The 27382-nt window shown below is 43.6% G+C and overlaps 1 protein-coding gene and 1 long non-coding RNA gene across 11 annotated transcripts in view; one reads left to right on the top strand and one right to left on the bottom strand.

The window, feature by feature from the left end:
• Window positions 1–22340, bottom strand: part of MEMO1 (mediator of cell motility 1) — a 55585-nt gene extending 33245 nt beyond the window's left edge. Inside the window, exons 1-2 of one of the 4 annotated variants that reach the window (XM_039530188.1) lie at window positions 21963–22078; window positions 17784–17942 (exon numbers count right to left, since the gene is read on the bottom strand). In XM_039530188.1, coding sequence (XP_039386122.1) covers window positions 17784–17874 — 91 coding nt within the window. In that variant the 5' untranslated portion in view covers window positions 17875–17942; window positions 21963–22078. Of the gene's footprint in view, window positions 1–1584; window positions 1650–2400; window positions 2481–17783; window positions 17996–21962 lie in introns of those variants that run through there. The other 3 variants (XM_039530189.1, XM_039530190.1, XM_039530192.1) reach the window with 3 other exon arrangements.
• A 31-nt stretch (window positions 22341–22371) lies between these two features.
• LOC120400895 lies at window positions 22372–26560 on the top strand. Of its 7 annotated transcripts, none has more exons than XR_005596140.1 (5): window positions 22372–22569; window positions 23470–23587; window positions 23667–23839; window positions 26097–26299; window positions 26400–26560. It is a non-coding gene; the product is annotated as an uncharacterized LOC120400895 (long non-coding RNA). The 7 variants fall into 7 exon arrangements; XR_005596136.1 differs by having other exon boundaries at window positions 22372–22617; XR_005596141.1 differs by having other exon boundaries at window positions 22372–22617; window positions 23418–23587.
• Window positions 26561–27382: the final 822 nt, after the last annotated feature.

Below are 27382 nucleotides of genomic sequence, written 5' to 3'. Positions count from 1 at the left end.
AAATAAATTCTCAATCTTAACAGCACAAAGAATTGTGCACACTGAATGACCTTATTTATGTAAGAAAAACTTATACTGAAACACTCATTTGAAATGTGTACTCTAGCATAAGTTGCACTCAAAGAATCACATCATTAAAGCAAGGATAATACACATTGCATTACAAATCAGTTTCTTAGAATGTACAAAGTAGTATCATTTTAAGAAAGGTCTTGGATCCAATGGAGGTGTTGACTGTCTCAATAGATTCAACCATGAATCAACACATTCACCTGCACTGCAAAACCTAGACACGATGGATAATTTAAGATCACAGAGACATTCAAGTAAAAGTCATGCTAGTTTGACCACTGACTAACAAGAGCTTTTATTTCACTGTTCTTCATTCCAAACAAATGAATGCCAGTAATGCATTTGAATCTTTGTAAAATGTTAAAGTTAAAAGCTAAATTTATTAAAAGTTGCTAAAAGTTACAATTATTTTGCTAAAGAAAATGAAGTAAACAGAACATTTGCATAATCACTTCCAAAGGTTTTTAACTTCTTTATTTTTTAACCAAATTATCACACTCAAAGCTAAAATGATTTTCTTCACTGTGGATTACGGCAGATACAAGCCAAATCTGAAGTTTAAAACAAAGACAAAATTACTCAAGTACCAAGAAAGATTGCAAAAATTGTTAACCTTATATAGAAGAGGTGACCCCTGCCTTGAAGAGCTTACAATGTTTACAGACATGACAAATGAGAGCAACAAAAAAGGGTGGGAATAGGGAAAAGTGTAAAAGTTACAATAAGTTCACACATATATGCAAGGTTTGCTACGTGAACATCTCAATAAATCCACAACCCTGTGTGTGTGCATTCCCCTCAGACTGTTTCCTATAATGCTTACCACTTTGGTTAAATTATTTGTATTGTAGTAACAGCCAGAGGCCCCAGTCACAATCACCACCTTATTGCACATTACATACTCAGAAAAAAATTATCTCCCCAAGAGCTCGCAGTTTAATTCAATGTATTTTTCGCTAATGCCATCTTGCTTTCAACCCTCAAAACTTTATTTTCCTCTTTTACTTCTCTTCAGCCTCTTATTTTTCCCTTCAGTAACAGGAGTGTAATGATTACTTTATATGTACCAGAGCCATGGTGATACCTAATGAAACGATTGAAATTGAAGTTTAAGACGGCAAACTGAAGGCTGCCTAAATCCCCGTTCCAGTGGCAACTCTCTGACAGGGAGCTACAAGCATGGCCTTGCGTATTCTGCATCTGCAGAATTTGCTATAAAATCCATCCCTTAGCACAGACTTATCTCCTGAGCTGCAACTTTCATTTTATGATTTTTTAGCCATTTATGGTTGTGAAGAAAACACAGAAAACATAAATCAAGATAAATCAATGCAGTGTTGTCTTTGTGAGTCAGCAAGGAACCTAAAACAGATAAAAGGCGTGTGAACTAGCCCATATTAACTTCTATGGGGTGTTTATTTTGAAACCTGAAGATGACAGCTTAAATGCCAATATGGCTAACCCAAATCACTGATAATTATTTTAGCAGAAACATCCAGCAAATATGCTTACCCCATAATCCCAAATTGCCTCTGATGCCTACAGGTGCCAAGACATCCAGCTTCACCAAACAACTCCTACAATGCAGCTATATGTTAATAAAAAAAGCTTTGGCATAGTGAAAATGGAAGATGTGCAGACAGTGTAAAACAAATGGAATTTAATACACTAAATAGCAGGAGCTATTATACGGACTGTATTTAAAAACTTGCATTTTAAAATTTTATTAAAGTTGTAATTGAATTTCCAGTCTGTTCCCCCCCCCCCCGCCCACATCACAGTCCTGCAGATCTTGCAACAGAATTTAGGTTCAGCTTGCCCCAGAGATCACAGGACACTGCTTAGAAGCAGACGGCCACTGCAGTTTATTCAGAATAAGATGGAGAGGGGAAAATATGTTAATAGAGCTGTCTGATTTGCTAGAGGTTTTGCATCTCAGGGTATGTCCACACTGCGCACCTTACAACAGCGCAGCTGTGCCACTGCAGCCTCACCATTGTAAGGTGCACTGTGTAGCCGCTCTTTATCACCGGGAGTGAGCTTTCCCGATGACAAAATAAAACCACCTCCAACGAGAGGTGTTAGCTGAAGTGCTGTCCACACCGGCACTTTTCATTGGGGGTTGGACTAGATGACCTCCTGAGGTCCCTTCCAACCCTGAGATTCTATGATTCTATGAAAACTTTTGTCATTCAGAGGGGTGTTTTTTCACAGTCTAGATGGAAAGATCCAATGAACATCCCCTGGAAAACTGGTGCCATACAAGAATTTTCATGCCAAAATAATAGCTTCTCGTTTCTACCCCGCCCCATTTTCAAATTTTCTTACATTAGAAAATGAGATGATCTGGCTTTTTCTGCTGTCCCTCCATCCAACAGCTTCAATCAACTCTATTCAGTGCAGCACTATAAAAAGCAGGGCTGCAACACTTTAATAATGTGGTTATTACAATAAAGTTTAGTATCATATATATAGCCAATAGCAAAACATGTCATAATATGACTTCCACCAGGGTAGATTTTGCAGTGTACAGTCTTTGATGATGCATCTACGTTAACCAAAGCTATTGTAAGGGCAAAGACTGAATGACATTTTTGACTGGCTTTCTTATCCTTACAATGGTTCAGCTCATCCCTCATCCCCACGGCAATATGCCTTATTAATGGGCTTTTATTAATGTATTCTGGGACTCTTCAAGCACCTCTCCACAGCACTCAGCATCTTACTCAGAGCTCATGGCCTCAGATACATTCCAAAATGGAGGCCTAGAAGGATGTATGCATTCTGGAAGTTTAGTGCCAGGTATTCCAAAATTCACCTTCCTTCATTCAGTATCATCATAGCTGACTCTGACTTGCCAGCAGCGGCAACTTTTCACAACAGCTTTGAATTTTAAATGAGATTATATGGCAATAAACTGTCGCCCAGCTGATGACAGCTGGAAACAGCAGTGAGCAGCCCAATCCTGGGGCATGGTAAGCCAAACATTCCTCCAAAAGCAGACCTGGAGTGAGCAGCAGCATTACAGACCAAATATAACATTCATTGTGCCTGCTTTACAGTGACCAGCTGTCCCCGAATGAAAGGCAGTGGCCCTACTCTAACTGGATGGTGAGAAGACCCCCAATAGGGAAAGACTGATATGCAAGCTTCTGCTTTCACTGCTCCTCTGAGGTACATATAACTGGAGCAGGTGGAATAGGAGCTCTCTTAACCCTTAATTTCCCCCAACAGTTTAGACATCTGAGTTAAATCAGAAGGAAAAATCAGATGTTTTAAATGGGCACTGTAAGTCTCTTTCTCTCGCAAATGCTCAGGTTTTGCTTATTTGGTATGTGGTACGTGTGATGTCATAATCTCACTAGTCTCCAGCCACCTAAAGATAGTTCTAGGAAAAACAGTACAACCAAGATTTGAACTTCTAATGCAAATAATCAAGCAGAAAAAGTATAAAAATAAGTTTTGGTTTTGGTTGTTTTTAAGAGGAAAACAAGGCACAAATGCCAAAAGTATTTTCCTTTTTAAGATATGCTAGAACATTCAGATTTGGGGAAAGCAGTATACCAATCAATCTCCTAGAACTGGAAGGGACCTTGAAAGGTCATTGAGTCCAGCCCCCTGCTTTCACTAACAGGACCAATTTTTGCCCCAGATCCCTAAGTGGCCCCCTCAAGGATTGAACTTGCAACCCTGGGTTTAGCAGGCCAATGCTCAAACCACTGAGCTATAAACCACTGAAAATCTAAAACTTCAAGTTCCAGTTTTAAAACAAGTTGTTACAGTACAACAAGGGAACCTTGATTAAAACTGGAAGGCAAGAAATGTAATACTAATGAAACATTTTACACAGTAACTAAATTAACCTGTGGATTCTGCCACAAAATATTTTCCAAGAGTTTAGCAGGATTTTTAAAAGAATTAAACATTTATACTGTATAGCCATGCAAAGCTCTAAGCAATAGCCAAAGTACTGGTGCACTAAGATAACACTGCATCCTTTACATTCTGCTTGCTTTCAGAAAAAAATTATCAATCATACTGAGTAGATTTGGTCTGGGGTATTTTAGGGCTGTCCACTGATTAATTGCACTGTTAAACAATAATAGAATACTATTTATTTAAATATTTTGGATGTTTTCTACATTTTCAAATATATTTATTTCAATTATGACAGAATACAAAGTGTACAGTGCTCACTTTATTTTTTATTACAAATATTTGCACGGTAAAAGGCAAAAGAAATAGTATATTTCAATTCACCTAATACAAGTACTGTGGTGCAATCTCTTTATAATGGAAGTTGAACTTACAAATGTAGAATTATATACAAAAAATTAACTGCATTCAAAAATAAAACAATGTAAAACTTTAGAACCTACAAGTCCACTCAGCCCTACTTCAGCCAATCGCTCAGACAAACAGGTTTGGTTACAATTTGGAGTGAGATAATGCTGCCCACATCTTGTTTACAATGTCACCTGAAAGTGAGAACAGGCGTTCGCATGGCACTGTTGTAGCCAGCATCACAAGATATTTATGTGCCAGATGCGCTAAAGATTCATATGTCCCATCATGCTTCAACCACCATTCCAGAATACATGCAACCATGCTGATGACGGGTTCTGCTAGATAATGTTCCAAAGCAGAGTGGACAGACGTATGTTCATTTTCATCATCATGAATCAGATGCCACCAGCAGAAGGTTGATTTTCTTTTTTGGTGGTTCAGGTTCTGTAGTTTCTGCATCAGTGTGTTGCTCCTTTAAGACATCTGAAAGCATTCTCCACACCTCATCCCTCTCAGATTTTGGAAGGCACTTCAGATTCTTAAACCTTGGGTCGAGTGCTGTATCCTTAGAAATCTCATATTGGTACCTTCTTTGCATTTTGTCAAATCCGCTGTGAAAGTGTTCTTAAAACTAACATGTGCTGGGTCATCATCAGAGACTGCTATAACAAGAAATACATGGCAGAATCTGGGTAAAACAGAACAGGAGACATACAATTCTCCCCCAAAGAGTTCAGTCACAAATTTAATTAACACATTTTTTTTTAACTAGCATCATCAGCATGGAAGCATGTCCTCTGGAATGGTGGCCGAAGCATGAAGGGGCATATGAATGTTTAGCATATCTAGCACGTAAATACCTTGCAATGCTGGCTACACAAGTGCCATGCGAACACCTGTTCTCACTTTCAGGTGACATTGTAAATAAGAAGCAGTCAGCAGTATCTCCCATAAATGTAAACATCCGTGTTGTAATTGAAATCAGTATATTTGAAAATGTAGAAAAAATCCAAAAATATTTAATAAATTTCAATTGGTATTTTATCGTTTAACAATGCGATTAATGATTAATTTTTTTAATTGCAGTTCATTTTTTTTGAGTTAATTGCGTGATTAATCAACAGCCCTAGTTTTTTTAAATGAAACTTTCGATTGTCATCACTTTCTGCACTCATCCAGGAAAGCTTCCTACTCACCACAAGTCGGCAGATTTTTCAAGTCTTGTACTTCCCCATTCCTAACTATGACAAATGAGATTCAACACTATGAAGTGCTTAAAATAAAATACTACTATATATGCATTTATTATTTTAATTCTTAATTCATAGGAGGGAGTTAAAATAGTCAAGCTAAGTAAACAGTGCAATCTTGTGGATTGGCACGACTAGTTACTGTCCCTCAATACAGTAATAAGTACACTTAATGGCTGGCACTAAACAAGTTTTCTTCCTGTCAGTGTGAACCTTGGAGGGGAATGGAGAACATTTAGACTAATTTACAAATACAGTCAAATTTGATTTATCATCCACCAGATTATATTGCCTTCTTTAAAACTGTGGTATGGAACAAATATATATCCTCCCTTCCTTACCTTATACAAGGAAAATTAAAACAATGATTCAAAGGACACTGGACTCATTTGATTAGCCACTGTTTCTGAAAAATCCTGATCAGCACAAGTTTTATCTACACAAAAACGAGGATTTGGTCCTGTGAGACAGAAAATTGAGTCTGAGGGACTATTCATGATGAGCATATATCCTGCTATTAGAATATATACTTCTACATTACTGGATGCCAGCATAGCATATAAATCAGACACCAAGACAAAACTTATATAAACCTAAGATTGCAAGTATAGGCATGAAAACACTAGAATTATGTGTGTGATCTTTCTTTATATATTTTTAAACTTAAATTATCCTATCCTAGGCTTGAAGTCCTATTTTAGATATGTAAAAAGAACACAAGCAGTGGGTTCCACTAATTTCATTAATAAAGATAAATCAAAATTTGAACAGAATGAAATCTATACAAAGTCACTGAAGGACAGAAATTGAGATGTACAATTAGCAACCACCACGCTGCAACAAAAGCCACATTTTGTGCATTCCCTTAAGAAGCCCTTCTAACAAGCTTTGCAATTTACTTGCTTTACGGCAAATAATCTTTTAAGTCTCCGTTCATTCTTCTCTTCCACCACCAAAAAAAAGTTAACAAGCACTCAGTCTATATACTTTAAATTACAGAGCAAAAACTCCACCCAGATCCTCAAAGCAGTACTTCCCTTCAACAATCTGCTATCCTAATGAGGTCAATGGGAACCTGAACAAGTGAGGTACTGCTACTGTGTAGCTCAGAGGAAAAATTTGGCTCTGATAAATGTACGCTAAATATAATTCAAACTGAAAAGAAGTATGCTATAGAGGCCTATTGTATAATATTACTGGTTATACCAAGAGAAAGACTATCAACTTCATATTTAGGGTGAGATATACTGAGAGTCTGAATTCTTCATTTGGGATGTCTCAAAGTACCTGTTTAGAATATATTCCAGTGGTGGCCAACCTGAGCCTGAGAAGGAGCCAGAATTTACCAATGTACATTGCCAAAGAGCCACAGTAATATGTCAGCAGCCCTGCATCAGCTCCCCGCCCCCAACTCCTCCCACCCAACGGCAGCCCTGCAGATCAGTGCCTCCCCCCTCCCTCCTGATCAGCTGTTTTGTGGTGTGCAGGAGGCTCTGGAGGGAGAGGAGTGAGGGCACAGCAAGCTCAGGGGAGGGGGCAGGGACTGTGGCAGAGCCAGGGGTTGAGCAGTGAGCACCCCCCCCAGCACATTGGAAAGTTGGCACCTGTAGCTCCAGCCCCAGAGTCGGTGCCTATACAAGGAGCCGCTGTGACGTTATTGACATAATCTGGGACCATACAGAACATGGTTGCAACCAAAGTCCTGTAGTGGCACCAAATCTTGTATAAAGGGGTCAAATGAGGTGTCTAAGGCCAGGTTATGGATTGCTGGTTATTATTATGCTGTCTGTATGCATGTGTCATTTTTTAGTTGAAGTTATGAATATTGGCTCTATACTGTCTGTACTTCAAACTTATGCTACGCTTCTGGGTGACATCCCAGACAAGTTGGTGTTAGCTCTGCCTAGCCTGCTTGATGGCCCATTAAGGACCATCAGCTATACAACTGACCCATTGAGAGAAGGCAGATACGCCTTGTAACTCAGCAAAGTGTGCAGGAACTTGCCCATGTGACTCCAGACTCCATTTTGCTGTAATTTTCCACAGTAAGAACAAAGAGGTGTTCTTACACCTGGAAAAGACTATAAAAGGCTGATGCCTCATCTCCATCTGGTCTTCAATCCTGCTTCATACCTCTGGAGGAACTTTGCTACAAATGGAAGCTCTACACAAAGGACTGAATGACCCATCCCAGTGGGGGATGTACTCCAGAGACTTGATTTGAACTTGCAGTTTATTCTATCACTGCTACAAGCCTGAACCAAGAACTTTGCCATTACTGTATGTAATTGGTTCCATTTAACCAATTCTCGCTCTCATCTATATCTTTTTCCTTTTATGAATAAACCTTTAGATTTTAGATTCTAAAGGATTGGCAACAGCGTGATTTGTGGGTAAGATCTGATTTGTATATTGACCTGGGTCTGGGGCTTGATTCTTTGGGATCGAGAGAACCCTTTTTCTTCTTTTACTGGGGTGTTGGTTTTCATAACCATTTGTCCCCATAACGAGTGGCACTGGTGGTGATACTGGGAAACTGGAGTGTCTAAGGGAATTGACACTTGTATGACTTGTGGTTAGTCAGTGGGGTGAGACCAAAGTCTTCTTTCTCTGGCTGGTTTGGTTTGCCTTAGAGGTGGAAAAACACCAGCCTTGGGCTGTAACTGCCCTGTTTTAAGCAATTTGTCCTGAATTGGCACTCTCAGTTGGGTCCCGCCAGAACTAGCATCGTTACAGCCTCATATTAACTTCTGAAGAGCCACAGGTTGGCCATCCCTGATATATTTGGTGATCCACCTAATGAAAAGTCTGAAAAATTGTATTCTAGTACATTAAGCAGTTTGCCATTTTAAGATTATGTAATCTTAAATATCACATTTTAATTATTAACACCATGTTCCATCACAGTGTTGTCTAAGTCTAGAGTGAATGTAAGAAAAAGAATTCATGAAAATAATGTGATTATCCAACACTTTTTGTGATATTCATTTCCACAATTTCCCTGGGAAGGACTTAAAAACAAAACCTGTCAGTTAATATTCCATGTTTAAGGAAAGAAACACAGATACAAGTGAGAGATGCTTTGATTACTCCTCCAGTGACAGAAAAACAGGTGGAAAAAAAAAATCTGTGGCCAGGTGAAGAATGGTAGGACATCATTAACTTGTAAGAGCCAATGATGACTCTCTACAATCAAGTTCCAAAAAAAGGTGGAAGATTAATAGTAAAAGGAAACACACTCATTTTGCTCAATATCTTGAAAGTTCATAAAAAGTTTAATTTTATTTTTAGGTTTTGCAACATATGAACCACAGACTGTAGTTAAAATAAAGCTTTAAATTAAAGTTAGTATGTGGAAGGCTCCTGCTAGTGGTCACCATTTGGTAAAATGTTGCACAGCACCAGTGGTACCCACAACCCTACTACTCCATATGAAGCTCCTCTCCACATTACCCATTGGACCAGACACTAACTGCTCCAGGGTGCAGCTCTCCATAGGCTCTTGCACGTGTGCACAAACAGGAAAACAAGAAAGAGGTTCTCAAATGGTCTATAAAGGTCCTTGTTTCCGGAAGACACCTCATACAGCCTTTGCTAGCACCAGAGAATCAGTCTAACAATCCCTACATCCTGACAGTCATTGACACCAATATTGGGCTTTCTTGAATTCTATTGTGACACAATAACCATATCACTACTATGCTCTTCACCTACCTTGTCTTTCTACCCCCCGTCCGCACTTTGACTCATTACCACATCAGTGCTTAGGTACTATGGAAAAAGGTGCTTTAGACTACCCTCTATTCTTCCAGTTCTTTCCTTACACGCCTTGCCTCTCCATCTACAGTCCTCCTTCCACCCCACCCCACAAAAACACCTGTCACATTAAGTAAATGCTAAAAAAGAATGAATTACCACCATAAAAGGTGCTCAATCAAAAACATAGGAATCTTAGTAGTATAGCCATGAGTATCCCTTTCACTTACCCTCCCCTATATCACTACTTGCCTCTTAAGACTGTCAACTCTTCAGAGCAGAGACTGTATCTATTACTATCAGTCTAGTAAACTGTAGGCATTATATACATGTTAAATAAAGTATTTATTAAACTAGAAGGGTAGGACACAAAAGCCATTTCAATGCTCCTCTGAACTCAATAGCAGCTATAATTTCACGATAACCCATATATTTAACTTCCTAAAAAGCTCTCCTCAGAACATTTTTTAAGCTAAACAATAACAGGCAGCTTCAAAAAAGAAACTTTACAAACTTTACAAATAAACAGACCTCACTGAGGAACAGACTTTTCATTCAGCTGGGGAAGAGGGATTGAAAATAAAAAATGAAGTTAAGCAATTATAATGAAGAGCTTCTCTGCTGGCATCTACCAAGATTTTAGCAGCCTATTTAAGCATCTATTCCCTTCTTGATACACAGTGTTCCAACTGAGTTGGAGAGACTCGGAGGCTGCAGCTGGTCAAGTTTGCAGAAGACAGAATGAGTCTTATTAAAATATAAACATCAGAAGTGTATAAAGAATGAAAACTAAGGACCAAAAACACTGCAACCCATAACCACAGATTACCCCATACTCAGGGAATCCTAGTGATTCCAGTGGGACTATTCACTGCTATTATAAATAAGAGCTGCAAGAACAGGCACCAAGTTTACCTCTCTGATTATGTCTTCACTGGAGAGTTAGACTAGGTCCATGACCCCAGTTAGCCAAGCCTGCCTACAAGAATCCACACTGCAGAGCCACACTCAGATGGATAACAATCAATGTGGTGGGTTTTTTAAATTAAAAAAATCAGATTTTTTCTTTAATTTAAATTGGATTTTTTTGATAAAATGCTTTTTGAGGAAAAAACCTATTTAAAGATAGTTTTAATTAAGATACATTATAGCTCAAAGATATCTCATCATGCAATAGGGATTATAAATTCTAATTCTATAGTATGAGAAAATATATCCATGTAATGTTTAAAAAAAGTTTTGTAAATGAGTTTGAATAGTTCATGGATTAGGGACCCAATCTTATGGGGCTCCAGGGGCTTCTGTATAGATTATTTAGATTAATCTTTCTATCTACCCAATGGGACTCAGTGCTCAGTCTAAAAGATACCATCAGAGATGCCTAGTTTTGCAGTTCTCAAACTGTGGATTTGTCTCCAGAGGTAACTTGCTTGTTAACAGAGAAAAGGTTTTTAAATAAATACATAGAGGTGAGAAATAACAGACCTCAACTCTATTGTTTCTCTGCAAATTTGCGTACACAGAGTCAATCCCTTACCTCTCTCTAAAAGTGCATAGATTCTAAAAGTTCAATGAATAGAAGATTGTTGGGGGCAGAATAGATCTGCACAAGGAGAAGTCGTCTGGAGACAAATGTGAGAAGCGAAGGACATATGCCTGTTTTGTTAAAATACACCTCTATCCCAATATAATGCGGTACTCGGGAGACAAAAAATCTCACTGTGTTATAGGTGAGACCACGTTATAGCAAACTTGCTTTGCTCCCCCCCCCCGTTCCTTGTTCCCTGACCGCCCCCTCCAGAGACCCCTCTCCCTAATCACCCCCAGGATCCCACCCCCTACCCAACCTCCCTGTCCCCTGACTGCTCTGATCTCTATCCACCCCACCCCCGACAGGCACTCACCAGCAGTGGTGGGAAGCGGAGCAGCCTGGCCCCAGTCCACTCCACTCTGCCAGCTCCCAGCCGCGGCACTCCGCTTCCCACCATCAGTGAGTGTGGGGAGGTTGGGGAAAGGATGCCCCCCCGCACTCACCTGCAGTGGGAAGCGGAGCGACACGTCCCCAGCCCGTTCCGCTTTCCTTGCCCCAGCCCCAGCCGTGTCACTGGGGGGCAGCTGGGGAAAGGTCCTGCACTCACCTGCGGCGGGAAGTGGATTACTACGGCTGGAAGGTAGCAGAGTGGAGCAGGCTGGGGCCACATTGCTCCGCTTCCCGCTGCCGGTGAGTGCGGAGGGCGTCCTTTCCCCAACCTCCCCGTACTCATCGGCAGCGGGAAGCAGAGCGACGCGGCCCCAGCCCGCTCCACTGTGCTACCTCCTAGCCACAGCACACCACTTCCTGCTTCAGGTGAGTGCGGGGAAGTTGGGGAAAGGACGCCCTCCGCACTCACCTGTGGCGGGAAGCGGAGCGCTGCGCCTGGGAGCTGGCGGAGTGGAGTGAGCTGGGGCCGGGCTGCTCCGCTTTCACCGCTGCTGGTGAGTGCAGGGGGATCCCTTCCCTCAAGCCCCCTCCCCTGAGCGACATGGCTGGGGATGGGGCAAAGGAAGCACAGTGGGCTGCTCCCGGCCCCCCGCTAATCCTCCGGGCCACTCTGGGACTGCAGGGGCCCAAAAAGTGCCCTTCCACAGCTCCTACCCCCCAGACCCTGGGTGGGGCAGGGAGCCCCGACCACCCCCAAGACCCTCTGCCCCTTATCGAAACCCTCAGCCCCGGCCTGGACCGGCACCCTTAACACGCTGCTCTGAGCAGCATGTCAGAGCTTTACCACGTTGTATGCAAACCCACATTATACCGGGTTGCGTTATATTGGGATAGAGGTGTATATGTTTGCTGTTAAAGAAAAAAATCCAGAATACTTAACATTGTTGGTTTTGTTAAATAAAATAATTTAAATGTTTGTCTGGTGATGTTCTCCTCCTAATACAGCATGGCAAGAAAATCCTCCAAATATTAATGATTAACCTGTTGAATTGGAGATAGTTCACCTCCCAATGACTTCATAAATATCTGCTTCAATTACCTTTGGTAAATGAAATAACCAATCATTCATTTTCTGATATAGCTGTAAAACTAATCTGAAAAGTTTTCAAAATAAATCACTGTTTAAAAACGTATAGTGTGTACCTTCTAAAAATGAAAACTACATCTATCTCTGAGTTGTGAAGAATATGTATTAAGGTTATAACAACCAACAAGAACGCACTTGTATGTAGAAAACCATGATTAAATCGAGTCTTCCTGACTAGTGATTTAAATCAATTTGACTTAAATCAAATCCATCCTGGCTACATTTACATCAGACTCATGTAGACACCTCTACAGTGAAGCTACAGCAACCAGGGGAAGGTGCTTTGATTTCTAGGGGCATATCCAAGGATTCTTAGCACCTCACTAACTGAGTCACTTTAGAATGTTTTATGGTGCATTGTGGGCCAACTTGTCTGTCTTTTGAGCTCCTGTGCAGAGGCATCCTTAGCCTGCCAACAGATCAAAGTAAAAGCACTTCTGGCTGTGCATGCTCTGTCCCTTCCAATACCGGAAAGGCATGGTTGCAACACAGCACAATGTTATTTCTGCTTTTGGCTGCTCTGTTAATGCAGCAGGATGCAAATAGAAGGTATGAGACATAGCACAGGGCATTATGGCAGCAACCTGCAACCCTAAGAAGATCATGCATGCTGGGTGCATGGCACAGGAGACAGATAATGCCAGTTGTGATTGTTGTGGATTCCTCTTAGGCTGACCAGTGGTCTGATGCAGGACCACAAGCACAGAGTGGCAAGACTACATACTTGTGTGTTTCTGGGATGAACAGGAGTTGCTCTAGAACTTTTGCTCAAGAAAGGCCACCTTCACAAAAAGCAGCAAAGAGTCCTGTGACACCTTATAGACTAACAGACGTTTTGGAGCATGAGCTTTCGTGGGTGAACACCCACTTCGTCGGATGCACCCACGAAAGCTCATGCTCCAAAACGTCTGTTAGTCTATAAGGTGCCACAGGACTCTTCGCTGCTTTTACAGATCCAGACTAACACGGCTACCCCTCTGATACTTGACACCTTCACAAAGCCATGTAAAGAGCTCACCTGACCTTCAAATGAGGAAGGCCATACCAGACCAGAAGTGGGTTGTTGTTATGGCCTTCTGGAAGCTTACTACCCCAGACTGCTACAGGTCTGTGGCTAACAGGGTGACCAGATGTCCCAGTATTTAACCCTTTGTCCCATGTCCCAATCAATGTACAATCGGGACACCATTTGTCCCGATATTCAGATAAGGAGGCAAGCAGAAGGGAGGCGCTGACTCCATGGGTGCTCCGGGGCTGGAGCACCCATGGGGCAACATTGCAGCCAAGCTTCCCCCACCTCACCACCCTCTCCCCCCCACCCCCCAGCGTGCTGCAGCCCCCCACCCCCCCCCGCTCCCAGTGCGTCCCACCAACTAACCGCTGTTTGTTGGCGCTTAGCGCTTTCGGGGGGGGGGGGGGGGGGAGCAGGGACACGGCCCGTTCAGGGGAGGTGGTGGAGAAGGGGCAGGGACTTGGGGGAAAGGGGGCGGAATGGGGGCAGAGTGAGGGCAGGAAGAGGCGGGGAGGGCAAGCACCTACCTGGCAGAGGGGAAGTCGGCGCCGTAGGGGTGAGTGGCGGGGGGGTGAAGAGGCGAGCGAGCAGAGGGTGAGGAGGCAAGCGGTGGGTGGGGGACTGAGGAGGGATGCAGCAAGCCAGCAGCAGGCCAGGGGATGAGGAAGGGCATAGTGAGGGGGTGGGACCTGGGGCAGAGTGGGGGCAGAGCCTGGGAGGAGCAGGGGTGGGCTGTGGGCAGGGCTGACAGCATACTAATGTATCCTGGTATTTTAGTGGTTTGATCTGGTCACCCTAGGGCCTAACCAGTTTTGCCTTGGCAAGTCAACTGTTGGGGTAGAGGCAGTGGATGTGTCTGAGGCCATGTGAAGGGTGACCATCACTAGCAGTGCCACATTCTTGTCAGGCAAGGGTATGGCAAGTGGTTTCCCCTCCCCACCCCCCGCTCCCTGACATCTCCCTTTTTCTTTACAACTCCACCCTGTGGAGCCTTCACACCAGGCCCTGATGGTGGGCAGCTAAGTTCTGCACCTTGGGGTGCTAAATAGCTGCATCCCTTCCTGCCTGAGTCCCCCCTGCCCGCTTAAGGGTAAATGAAAGAATGGAACCAAAAATACAAGTTTCTGATCCACACAATCACCAATCTCTCCTTTGCAGACTCGGTCAGGTCACAGGCAACATGAGCTCCTGGGCTGTTATTTACCCAGAGCTCAGAGCAGACATCTGTTCCCTTCCACTGCTTGCCCCATTCTGAGCTGCTCTGCTTCCCCTTTTAAGCTCCACCTCCAGCTGGTGCAGAGTGTGTGGGTGCTACCCGTCGAATGACCAGATAGCAAGTGTGAAAAATTGAGACGGGGATGCGGGGGGGTAATAGGTATCTATACAAGAAAAAGACCCCAAAAAATCAAGACTGTCCCTATAAAATTGGGACATCTGGTCACTCTAGCTACCGGGTTCCAGAACTGCTCCTTAACCCCTTGTTCTCCAATGTGGTGTTTGCATACCCAGTACAGGCCATTATTGCTGTGGTTTACCCAAAGTGAATAATGCTAATGTTCTTGAACTAATAGCTCCTGAAACGTGAGCTATTACTGGCATGCATGTAGACGGTTGCCCACCACAAGGAGCACAACCAGAAAGTATATTACTTGCGCATTATGCGGATCCTGATCAATCACACAGGCCTGTTCATGAACACCAACGTGGGCTACACCAGCAAGATGTAGAACACCGAGGAATTCATGAGCTCTGGCATACCTGTTTGGCCTAAAAGAGACCTTATTCCACCAAAATAACATGGTTAACAGTTTCAGAGAATCTATTTCCCTATGTTAAGTTCTCCTCACACCTTCTATGGGCCATCTTAATTATCACGTCAAAAAGTTTTTTTTCCTCCTGCTGATGATAGCTCATCTCAATTGATTAGATTTTTCCTGTTGTTATGCATACTTCCACCTTTTCATGTTCTCTGTATGTATAAATATCTCCTGTCTGTGTGTTCCATTCTATGCAGCCGAAGAAGTGAGCTGTAGCTCACGAAAGCTCATGCTAAAATAAATGTGTTAGTCTTTAAGGTGCCACAAGTACTCCTGTTATTTTTATGGTTAACAGTGGGCACAGAAACCCCCTTGATATTTTAGAGGACCTGTCTATCCTCTGCTGCCCTGGCTCATGAAGTCATATGCTGATGTCAGAGTACTGGGCAGAAGAAGGTTTAACTGAGCAGCCGTAGGATGGAGTCAGAACATGCATTTGGCCAACTGAAGGCAAGATGGCATAAACTATAAATCTGTTTGAATGCCAGCATGCCCAATGCCGTTCATATTATTAGGGGTGTGCTGTGCACTACATAACATTTGTGAGGACAAGAGAGCTCTTACTGGGGACGTGCTCAAGAGACTGCTGTTTTGAAGGCCCAGTAAAGGCAACCAGAAAGCATACCTCTGATGACTAGGGATGGGTCCAGAAGTAAGGGATGCTTTGCATGCAACATTCTTGCACTGCTCGGGGGAGATGCACAGGAAATGTGCATGCCATGTAGTGTTTAGTACACTTACCAATTTATCAATTTGTTACTGCTTTTATGTAATTTTGAGCAACCTATTAAACCTTTGGATAGAGGTTCCAGCCTCTTCCTTGTTTCCCCAAGCATTCACACACCAATAGTGAAAAAATACTTTATTATGCAGTAGTACAAATATACTTTAAGAACTATACAGGCAGCCCAGCTGGCAACAAGTGGGTAAACTGTCACAATCAATGCCATCTCACTGAAAATGGAACTGCACATCAGTGCACCTGGTCTCCTTGTCCCACAAGGCATGAGGGTTGCGTGACCGGAAGTTGCCCATACACACTTCCATTCCAGGAGTACATGGAATGGCTAATAACCAACACCAACCCCAAGTTGTCCATCAGCTGCAGGACATGGTAGCACAGAGGAGCGTTCACTGCCACTGTTGTCTGAGCAACTGACTCCCCCGATGGCAGCAAGCTGAAAAACAGCTCCTGCTGCTGCTGTCAGTCCTGTTCCCTCATCCTTTGATCATGCTCAAGATAGTCCATGACCAGTTTCTCTCCTCCTTCCTGTTCTGCCCTAGCTGTTCCTTCCGGAACTCAAAGTGCACACCTAAATTGCATCCAAAGTCATTAGCCATTTCTTGCACCAGGTCCTCCTTTTTCCTTTTCCCCTAGAGTCCTTTCCCCAAGAAGCCTGGGCCCAGCAGAGGTGAAAGGTCCTAACAAGACAATGAAAGAGTATTATATTGTTGACCATGGAAAGAAAGAAAAAGTATCTGTTTTACATTCTGCATAATAGAAAGGCCACAAGTAAATACTTCTCTTTACTTGGTATGACTTTATTTCAGACAAAACATATTTAAATGATTAGAAGCAGTTGTATCCCAGGTTACCAGTCCACAGATGCAATTTAAGTATTTTATATTATTAAAATATTTTTTAAATTGTGGGGGGCAAAAGGGGTAGTAAGGCCTACTTGACCAGGGGCCTGTTACTAGTGATGGTCCTAACATTATTTCACAATGCAATAATGTTGGGTGATGTTGATCTACTGGGGATCCCAGACTGGAAGAGGATCAGCTTTATATATGCCAAGGCATTATTTAACTGCCTGGTACCTGATCAGCATATCAATGACTGGACAAGGCTAGTAAGCTACAGGGATAGGTATAGCAAGTTTACCCTGCCGAGGAATTTCACTGACAAAATCATCAAGCATTATCAGCTAGTTGGGGGGGGGGGGGGGGGAAGAGGTAGGGGGGAATGGGATTCCGCAAACATAAACAAGATACTGAACTAGGAGGATGCACAGCCTTGCTACAAATAGTTCTCCCACCCCACCCCAATCCATCTCCCCTGGCCTGGACAACATGTCACAAACCAAGGAGGCCAAATACCTCCATCACCAAGGGACGTTTCCACTTAATACAGCCAGTGAGGTAATGCTTTAGTGCTAATCCCAGTATAACAGTTATAAACAGAGCACAGAGTACCCATATTATATATGCATTCATTCCTGTTAAACCTGTAATCCCAATGTTGAATAAGTGTGTTAACAACCAGTTAAATCTTAGAATAAATCACTAGTTGCATGTTTAAACTCCATCCCATTCCCATCCCGGAATCCATCCTCGATCACACATGGATGGAGTAGGAAGAGGGAAAAAGCATAGCTTCTACCCTCAACTGAAGCTAATGCCACCTCATAGCATGCAATATCCTCTGTAATAATATTTGCACTGGTCAAAAGTCAGCAAACCCCACCCCATACGTACACCACCACCCATAATGATGTTAAAGGTGATAGCTGTCTCTTACCTGACTGTGTCTCCACCTCTGACTGCTTCCTCGACATTCCATTCCTTGGGTAGATCCTTGAACAGGTCCATGGAATCCAGCATAAGGACATCCTCCAGTAACTCTGGCCATGAAGTCTGCTCCAGGTCTTCTGCCACGAGGGTCTCCTCTACCCCCAGTCTAAATATCAGACCATTCCACTTCAAAAAGCCCATCAGGCCTGGCACTGGGCTCTGTACTCACAACAGCATTGAACATCTGGTCAAACACCTCATAGTAGGGGCAGGTAAATGAGGAATTGCAGGACATTCAATTGGTGTCCTTTGCCTTGCAGTAGGTATCATTGAGGTTTTTAATTCTCCCCCAACACTGAATTGTCATCCACCTGATCCCTCTTCTCCCCCAGTCTCTTTGAAATATTCCTGCAGAGATGCAAATTTCAACTGCATCTCCCAAAACTGTGTTTCCCTTACTATACTCACACCAGAGAGCAACCAGAACCTTGATGTGATCCTCCAGCCAGCTAGCAGCACCCTGAGACGGCATCTTACCATGCTGTTCAAATGAGCTGAACTTTGCAGAAATGGAGCATGCTGAATGAAGGGTTAAATACCAACCAAGTGTACATAAACCAGCAGGTGACTTCTGGTGTGAAGGCGGTGAGTAGGAAGAGAGTAGGTAAAAGGACCAGAAAAGATAGGCCCTGCAGAACTGTGGGAATGCACTGGAGGACTATCATAACCCAATCTTCAGTTGTATCCTCACTACAAAGTAGGCAGGTTAGATCCCTCATTAAAGTGAAACCTGGACTTTCATCTATACCTCCTGCCAGACAAGCACGCCCAGATTCAAAGAACATTCAAACCTGGATTAAAGCTTTGCATGTGTGTGGACAATAGGGGGCGGGGGGCTAAAATTCTGTCAAGCTATCAAACAATGGCTCTTTCCCTTCAAATGTCTTATTTCTTAAAAAACTAACTAAAAGAAATAAAGTAGCAATAAGGCTCCATCCACACAACAAATTTTGACCACGATTTTGTGCCTAGTTAGAATATGGTCCAGTCTGAGTTCAAATGTCAGCTTTTCCACCTTCACATGTGCGTCTGTGTCTCCACATCTAGTGCTCTGCTTATTTTTTTCCTTGAGACAAGTCTCTGGCCAGCTATCCCATACTGTCTTCACAGTCAATACCCAGAACACATGCATACAAAAGCACGTAGGGCAATGCACTCTTAAGATGTCCTACTGCAGAGAACTGGGTGAAGCACAACTGAACAAAACTAGTTACACAGGCTTGTTGAGGTGTACCATCTGCCCAAACAGCGTGTGCTGAACCAATACAGAAAGACAGTCATGTGTCAACCTAGGCATCTCTTAGCTGACTGGGTAACTAAACTCTAACTGTGTTGTGTGCAGACAGTAACCATGTTTAGCTCCAGCCATGCAGTTGCTGCATGGCCAGGTTTAAATATGGGGGGGGGGGGGGGGGGGTTAAAACACTTTCCTAATTAGGTTAATAAATTGATATGTCATGTGAGAAGATAATTTAGTAACCTAATTAAATAAATGCAATCTGGGTAAGTTAATGTTACCATGAAAGACAATTTTTGAATGTCCTCACTTGTGCTGAAATATGTAACCTCATATTCAAATACATTTATTATTTGAGGTGTCTATACAGAATAGTTAGTAAAGCATTAGAATTTTATTTTTTAGATTTAATTGAAATTTGATCTTAAGTCTTTTCCTGGAGTGGATCACATCTACAATTTTTCCAACTGAAAGACTGCTACTACACTGAACTAGGTGGACAATTCCAGGAAATAAAACTCAAGTTACAAAATATCCCCACTAAAGTCAAGCTACTCATTTCATTTCATCTCCCTGTCTCTCCCTCTTCTTATGTTTTCCTGTCTTTGTGTCTTTTCTCCTGCATTATCCTAGACCTCAACATTCCAAAAAGCATGTGACAAAACTTGTACTGATGGCCTGGTGACACATCCAAATTTAAGAACAACTTCCTTTGTCCAGCTCAACCTTCACCACCTTCCTTCACAATCACCTGCTTCTTGCGAATCACCTGAAGTACCAGCAGACAGCTTGAAACTGATCAGATCACTATCTATCACTTTACTGCTATCACTGAAAGGGAGAAGCCATGTGCAATAGCCAATGACAGACTCCTTCACTGCTGCTTGGACTACAGGAAAAGACATTGCTAGTGTCTCTCTAACCCCATCAACTCCATAGAGTGTGCACAGCACCTGCATCTTCTACTTCCCCAAAGGGCCAGCAGAAAGAATAGGGAAAACACACAGGGATCAGATCAGTTTCACTTCACTTTTATTCACAATGCCATCAGAAATGGGCTAGGTGAAAAAGCAACAGCAGTACAAATGCTGTTTCCTGCATTTTAAAAATGCAGGAAAAACTGCTATGATAGCTGCTTGTCCCACAAGATCTTTGATTCTAGCCAATATATGACACCTACATAATTAAATTCACTATGGAGGTTGGAGGGCAGAAATAAGAGTATTATTTTTACATTATTAAATGCTATAAAAACATTTTAGTTTTGGATTATTGCATCAACATAAAAATAAAAGCTAGCCTATAGTATCTGATAGTGAGTTCCCACATTATCAATCTCAAAAGTGATTTTTCAGTAAGATGATAGGATGGAAGAAGAGAAACAGCAATGGAATTGAAAGCCAAAAGTTATTTTAAAAAAAACCTAGTTTTGGTCCACTTACATTAAGAGATTTTATCTCAGCTTTGAGAATTACACAGTTGATATAATGGGTGTAAAATTACTTAACTTTATGAGGCAAGACCACATACATATACCCATCCATTTATGCACTCCACTTCGTAAGAAGTTTCATATGCAAGAGACACAAAGGCATAACCAACCTATATAAGCCAGTTTTATTATACATTACGATAACATGTCTGATTATATATGCCATTACAAAGTAAAATCCCAGTTAGTGTTTTGCAGGCCAAAAAACACTAATGCTTGGCTCTTTGAAATGAATTACTCCACAGACTATTTTAAGATAATACAATGCAATCACCACACAGTATAAAGGGAGGTGGAAGAGAGAGACTCCATTAAATCATCAGCCCAGCTAAACAAGTACAGGATTGGTCATCAATGTAGTCTTCTATTCCTTCTGTTCTACTTAGGTTCACACATCAGACTGCATTCTGAGCATTTTAGGTATATGTTTATTAGGGTTACACCTTACCTACATTTAAATGGGGGCTTCAATTGTTACATGTTCTACCATATCTCAACATTAGAAAGTTATTTCAGGAACCTGCCTTATAAACTGGTTATTCCATAATTGTCCACTACAGTTTCTCACACCTATAAGGTACCCAGCATCCTCCAACACCATCGGAGGTATTATACGATCTCAGACCACTCGTTTGATCCTGATATAGCAATTCCTACGTTTCTATCATCAATTTACATTTCCCTTTCCTAGTCATACCACATTCCGCTGCCCGCCTCGATGCTTTGGGTACGGCGGTGCCAGGGACACGGGCAGCTCGGGTCAGCCAGTCAGCGACACAATGAGCCCGTCCAGTCCTCTTTTACTAGCCAGTTTGCTCTGCAGACGCACTCGGGGATTCGCTGCACGGTTTTACATGGGGCTGCACGTGCAGCCCGCGGGCTTCGGAGCATGTGCCTGGGAGGGAACTGCCTTTCCTAGCGTGTGAACGGGACCCGGCGCCATGTGCCCCGCACGGCCCCCTCCCCGCCGCGGCTCCCAGTATCAGCACCGGAGGCGGGGCCTTCAGCTCCCACCCCGGGAAGGGAGGCAGGGGCCCTGCTGGCGGCGCCGGGATGAGCGGCCACGGCGCCTACCTGCCCCTCCGGGGTGAAAAGCGCTGACTCAGCTTCCGGCTCCAGCCGGCCCCCAGACCCAGCGCGGGGCTGGGAAAGGGCCGCGGAGCCCGACACCCGCCAGCGCCGCAGCTGCCGGGACCACACCACACACCGCAGCCGGGGCCGATCAGGCCCCTCGGAGCGTCCGCTCGGCAGCTGCCTCGGCCCCGGCCCCGCGGCGGTGACACCCTGCAGCGACCCCCCGCCGCCCCGCGAAGGGCACCACTGGGGCGGCCCCTAAACCTCCTGCCCTCCCCGGCCTCCCCCCGGTGGCCGGGGCTGCGCCCGGCCGGCCCCGCTACCTGAGGCTGTGTACCAGCTGCCGGCGTGGCTGGCCTCCCGGCAGAGCACTCGGTTGGACATCTTGGTGCCTGAGCCGCCTATGGTGTTCGGGGGGAGGGGGCAGGAGACGGGCCCGGCCGCGGCGGCAGCGCTAATCCCCCTCCTCCCCCGGCAGAGCCCGAGCCCCCGAGAGGCGGGGGCGGCGCTGCCGGAGGCGCCGCGGACCCGGGCGGCTCGGGGAGAAGCGCTGCGAGAGGCAGGAAAAGGCGGCTCGGCCGCAGACACGAACCCGGGCGGGGGAGGGGAGCCGGCCTGGGACAAAGCCCGAAGCAACCGCCGGCTACTCCGCGCTATCGGGTGAGGGGAGGCGAAGAGGAGGCCGCGGCAGCCGGGTTTGGCCCTCTTCGACTCCCGTGGAATGCGGAGTGCACAGAAGCGGGCAAAGCGGCTCTCCATTGGGTGACGAAAGCAAAAGCCCGGCCGCGATTGGACGCCCTTGCTCTCCCCCTTCTTCCCCCGCCCCACAGGGCGGATCGCGGCCTGTGATTGGACAGCGCCGCTAGAGTGGAGCGGAACGGTGGAGGCCGGGGGTGTAAAGACCCACAGGCAGAGAACCAGCGTGGATTGGTCAGCAGGGTTGCCGTGGCGATGGCTTCTGGCCTCGCTGATTGGCGAGTTGGTGTCTCTGTGGTGGCAGGGCAGAAGAGGGCAGGGTCGTGTGGGGAGGCTGGGCGGACCCCTAGGGAGCGAGGCTGTGGCGGGACAGCGGAGCTGTGGTGGGGGCCTAGAGCCGGCAGCCTGGGCTTCGCCGGGCCCTGCCTTACCCAGGCGAGCCCCAGTGCGGGTCCCGGCGGCAGCCGGCAGCGCTCCCTCTGGCCCCGCTTTCAGTCGGGCTGGCTGCCCGCTCACCACGCTTCAGCCCCGGGGGGGCAGCGGGCGGGGGCCTGCCGTGGCACTAGCTGAGGTCCAGTTAGGGGACCCTATATCAATCCCCCTTATTCCGTGATACCTGTGTGGGCCCTGCACAGCGAATGGAAGTAACGGGTAACAAACAAAACTATTTTTGTCATTTACGGCAGCAAATTTCCCTGATTTTCTCTGGTAAGAGGGTGTCATTGAGTAAAAAGATGCCATTTTTATATAGTCACTTTTCAGACTAGAGCCACACATTGAGAAGTAGAAACTTTGGGCCATTTTCTGATGTCAGCCACACTGATGTAAATTACAGTTACTCCATCATCATGAGTGTATTTACTCCAGATTTACACCCAAGTAATTTATTGAAAACTGGCAATAGGCAACATGATTCTAAAATTCTTTGATCCCATTTACACTAGCACTCGAAACCTAAATTTAACATTTTAGCTACAACTAAGTTTAACCTATACTTTAGCACAGCTCTTAAACTCTTGCAAGTCTTATGTAGATAGGGTCTTATGTGTCATACTATGGAGGGAAACTAAATTTCTTTTGAGGGTAAAGAATGGCTTTCCTGTGTGAAGTTCCTCAGTCTCACCCTCTCCATAGCCACAAGAAAGTGATTCAGCCTCCAGCATCTCTCCTCTCTCTTCACCACATCCAATCCATCAAAAATAGGCAAGGAGGTTTATGAACAAGGTTTCCATACCAAGTTACATCATTACGTGTAAGCGTAACTAAAGACGGGAAACAGAGTTCACTATTCCCCTAATGGCACCATAATAACCATGTGGTCTCTGTTACAGATGTATCCAGCTTTATTTACTAATTAAGCACCACCTGTACTTTTGGCACTTTACAACAAAGACATGTTCCGGGCCTCAGCAATCTTAGACTCCACCGACCCATAGTGAGATGCTATGAGTTGGAATTCACAGATTATTTTGCTGTGGCCATTTGTGAATGCCTTACAAAAGAGGTATGTTTTGAGAGGATTTAACTGAAATGAGAGTTTTATAGTGCATAAAAAGAGGACAGCTGTTCCAAGGACTAGGCCCGCTCCTATAAAGCAAGCGTATTTAGGGAAAGATGAACTTGTTTTGTCTGATTTTCAGCCCTCATAAAACACAGATCAAATACTTGATTCAAACTTTGTGGAGTTGGCATTTCACACAGGAAGAACTCTGTGAAGAGAAGTTGGGATTTTGGTGGTGGGAAGAAAGAAAATCATTCCTCCTCCCCCGCCACGTACACACACATTCATAGGGCAATCACTTGCGCCAGCTTTTGGCATAGGCTTTCCTTTAGTTACAAAAACATGGTTTTCAAACTGAATCAATCTTGAAAATAAAATGGGGTTAAATTACACAGATCAAGCTGACAAAAATGTAACTAGCTTGCAAATCCAGCTAGATAGTTGCAGAAGTTTACAAAAATAATTTCATGCAGGTTATATATCCTTATATTACTGTCTACATAAGTTTCAAAGAGGTAAATGAATGTTACATTACAAGCTCTCAAAACCGCCATTTCTTGGTCATAACTAGCAGTCTCAAGACCACTGATTGCCACAAATTTCTCTCTCAGTTCTGTATTCCTGTTGAATAATTTGGCTCCAATTCTGATCTAGGCAACATCTGAACATGCATTCCGTGATCTCCTTACAACTCTTCATGTGTTGCCAGCGTTTTCTTGAAGTCCATACAGTAGTAGTAGCCAGGGCTGGCTTCAGCTTTTTTGCTGCCCTGGTAGTAGCATCCAAAGTCTTGCTGTTGCTTTGCCTTCTGCTATACTTAATTCCTACAATAGAGGATGTGGCATGCAGGTCAGACATTGGGAGGAAGCAATAGAGTGTAAACCATGGAAGAGTATTTGGAGTTACAGATAGTTCAATAGAGACAACAGTTCTCTATTTTGTATTCTTTCAGCATTCCTAAGATGAATTGTAGTATTCTGTTAAGGCGTTCATAAGCCTCATTTCCTTAATGAGAGAGTGTCAAGTAGTCCATCACAAATTTCTAATAAAATGGTCTTCTAATTGGGCAAGTGGTACTTTATGTCTTTCTGAAATCTTCAACAAAGTGAAATTCTGACATTTTGCTTACAATTTAGCATCTTCTTGCCAGATTTGTGGTTGATAAAATCTTCTCTTCATCAGTTAAGTAGCATTCTCTGGACCAAGATGTCCACTGCAGTTTAATAAATCACAAGGCACTTTCTCCTTGAGAATTACTATCATTAGATTTCCATCTCCTGGTTGTTGTACATCTCCCTATACAGGACTCCATTACTTTTCAATTTAAACTTCCTATGGCATAAGATTTCCTCAATTTCTTTCAATAATCTGGTTCTCCCACTCCCAATGGGGTTGGCCTCCCACTTTCAGTATGCCCAGTCTGTTCTAACTTATGTGGAGAGATATAATTACAAGGTTATTTAAAGGCTTTAAATGACTTAATTCTACTATTTTGAATCATCCTCCCTTCACTATCATCCTTTGGGTCTTCTCCATGTTTTGTACTGCATTTCTAGAAGGGCAACCACATTACTATACTGTTTTCATAGCAGTGGTTTAATTCAGACTGTGAAGTTAGCCAGTCTTGGTTCAAGTGCCCCCACCTTTGCATTAGTTAGCTGTAGAAAGGGGCTGTTACTGTATATGAAGCCAGTTCAGATTCTGACAACATGGGGAAATAATCCACCACTTTCCAAAATAAAGGCAAGTTTCAGGTTGAAGGAGCTATAGTTTGTTCAATGTCACTCAAATAGCCTCAAAACTTCTTTCTTGTCATTTCTGGTTTTGAGTCAGCACAGCTTCCAACACTAAACTTCTGCCACATCAACATCTTGGCTTCCATGATGTGCAGCAGGGGCCACTGGAGTATATGTGCAGTAAGCTTCTGTCTTAACCCTCTTCATCCCCTTCCCCCACCTAATTCCTCATCTGATTGTGAGTGGACTGCTGCCATGGAGACACCGAAATAGCTAATAAGAGGGATAATTGGGAGGAGCAGCACAGCTGTTGAAGTGGGGAAGGGAGAGGAAGCACAGTCACTGGTGCAACAAGGAGAGGGGGAGCACAACAACAATGGAAGAGAGATGAGGGACTGCAGCCACCAAGAGAAGGCACACTGAGTTCATGGGGAGGAAGGATCTAGACTAATTTTTGGGTGAATAGAAATGTTTTCTTGTATCCCAAGATGAATGTTGCAACTATTTGTTTTTATCATTTTAAGGATTCCTCTCTTCAAGGCTCCAAGCACGTGTACAATCTAGGATTTTGTTTTTTATTTACATACAAAACCAAAAAGGTAAAACTCCTCAGAGAAAGTCTGGGACAACAAATAAGCTTTGCAACAACAAATTCAACAATTTGTTGGTAATTGTTGGTCAACAAATTCAAGCTTTGCAAGAGAATGGGAGGGGAAATCGTTCTAGAGTTGAGTGATCTTCTCTCAAAACACTGACCCCAGCCCCCTTTTATTGAAGCTGAGGGGCGATTAACTCCAATGTCTCAAACTGATTTTGTTTTCCCACAGAATCATTGGAGATGGGTCCTGGGTACCTCAGAAGATGTTGAACCCTTCCATGACCTCCACTTCTCTGTCTCTCACCATAGTTTTAAATGAATTTTAGCTTATCACTACATACAGTGTATTGAGAGGTTTATTTTGTAATAAAATATCTTGAAAAATCATCATGATGACTACTTCAATATATAATTACCCCGTATGCTGGCAGACTGCAGTTATAGCTGTATCCCAAAATCCCCAAACCACATTCCATAGATAGGTCAGTACTAGGAGTACCAACTTCTAATTAACCTCTCAGCAGAACCAACTGTGGGGATAAAGTTTTACTGAATGGTGAGGAACAATTACCGTGCTTCTATTCAAACAAGAAAAGTAGGTCAGACAGCAATTCAAAACTGTCATAAACTTCCAGACCATAACCAGTAAAGCGAAATGTAGGAGGTTGTTAGTAGTTCAAAAAAAAGGGGGGCGAGGGGGGGATCTAGAGACCGTAACGTCTCCCAAAAAGTTTTGAAATATCAAGTGCCATTTTCTACTATTTAAATTAAAAGATTTCCACACCTTAAAAAAAATGAAAACCAATATAGAAACCTTCCTAGAAGTCTTCAGGACTTCTTTGTAAGAATAGTTTACCAGTGTGGCACATTAAATAAGCATGCACCAATGCCACAGAGATCCAAATGCCCTTCTATATTGCCAAACATGCAAAAACACCCTCTAAAAGCCAGAATCAATAGAGTAAAACAAAGCAGGTTATTTCCTTTCCTTAGAATTTAGCACTCCTATTCCCATCTCACCACTTGCTTCCCCAAGAACATTCAGTCCACAGAATCATATCATCCCTGTTGTGGATTTAAAATGGTTTTTCACATTTAGACACCAGTTTTTTGAGGGGAGTGGGTGTGAAGAAGGGTAAACCACACTTTCCCTTCTCTATTCTCTTTTGTTTCCTTTCTGAACTCAAGAGTTGCTTTCCCTCAGTCTGCTTG

The sequence above is a fragment of the Mauremys reevesii genome, linkage group 3, assembly GCF_016161935.1.
Source record: "Mauremys reevesii isolate NIE-2019 linkage group 3, ASM1616193v1, whole genome shotgun sequence".
NCBI lineage: Eukaryota > Metazoa > Chordata > Testudines > Geoemydidae > Mauremys > Mauremys reevesii.
The sequence above is the reverse complement of the archived record's forward strand: the minus strand, read 5'-3'. Positions and strand labels throughout refer to the sequence as shown.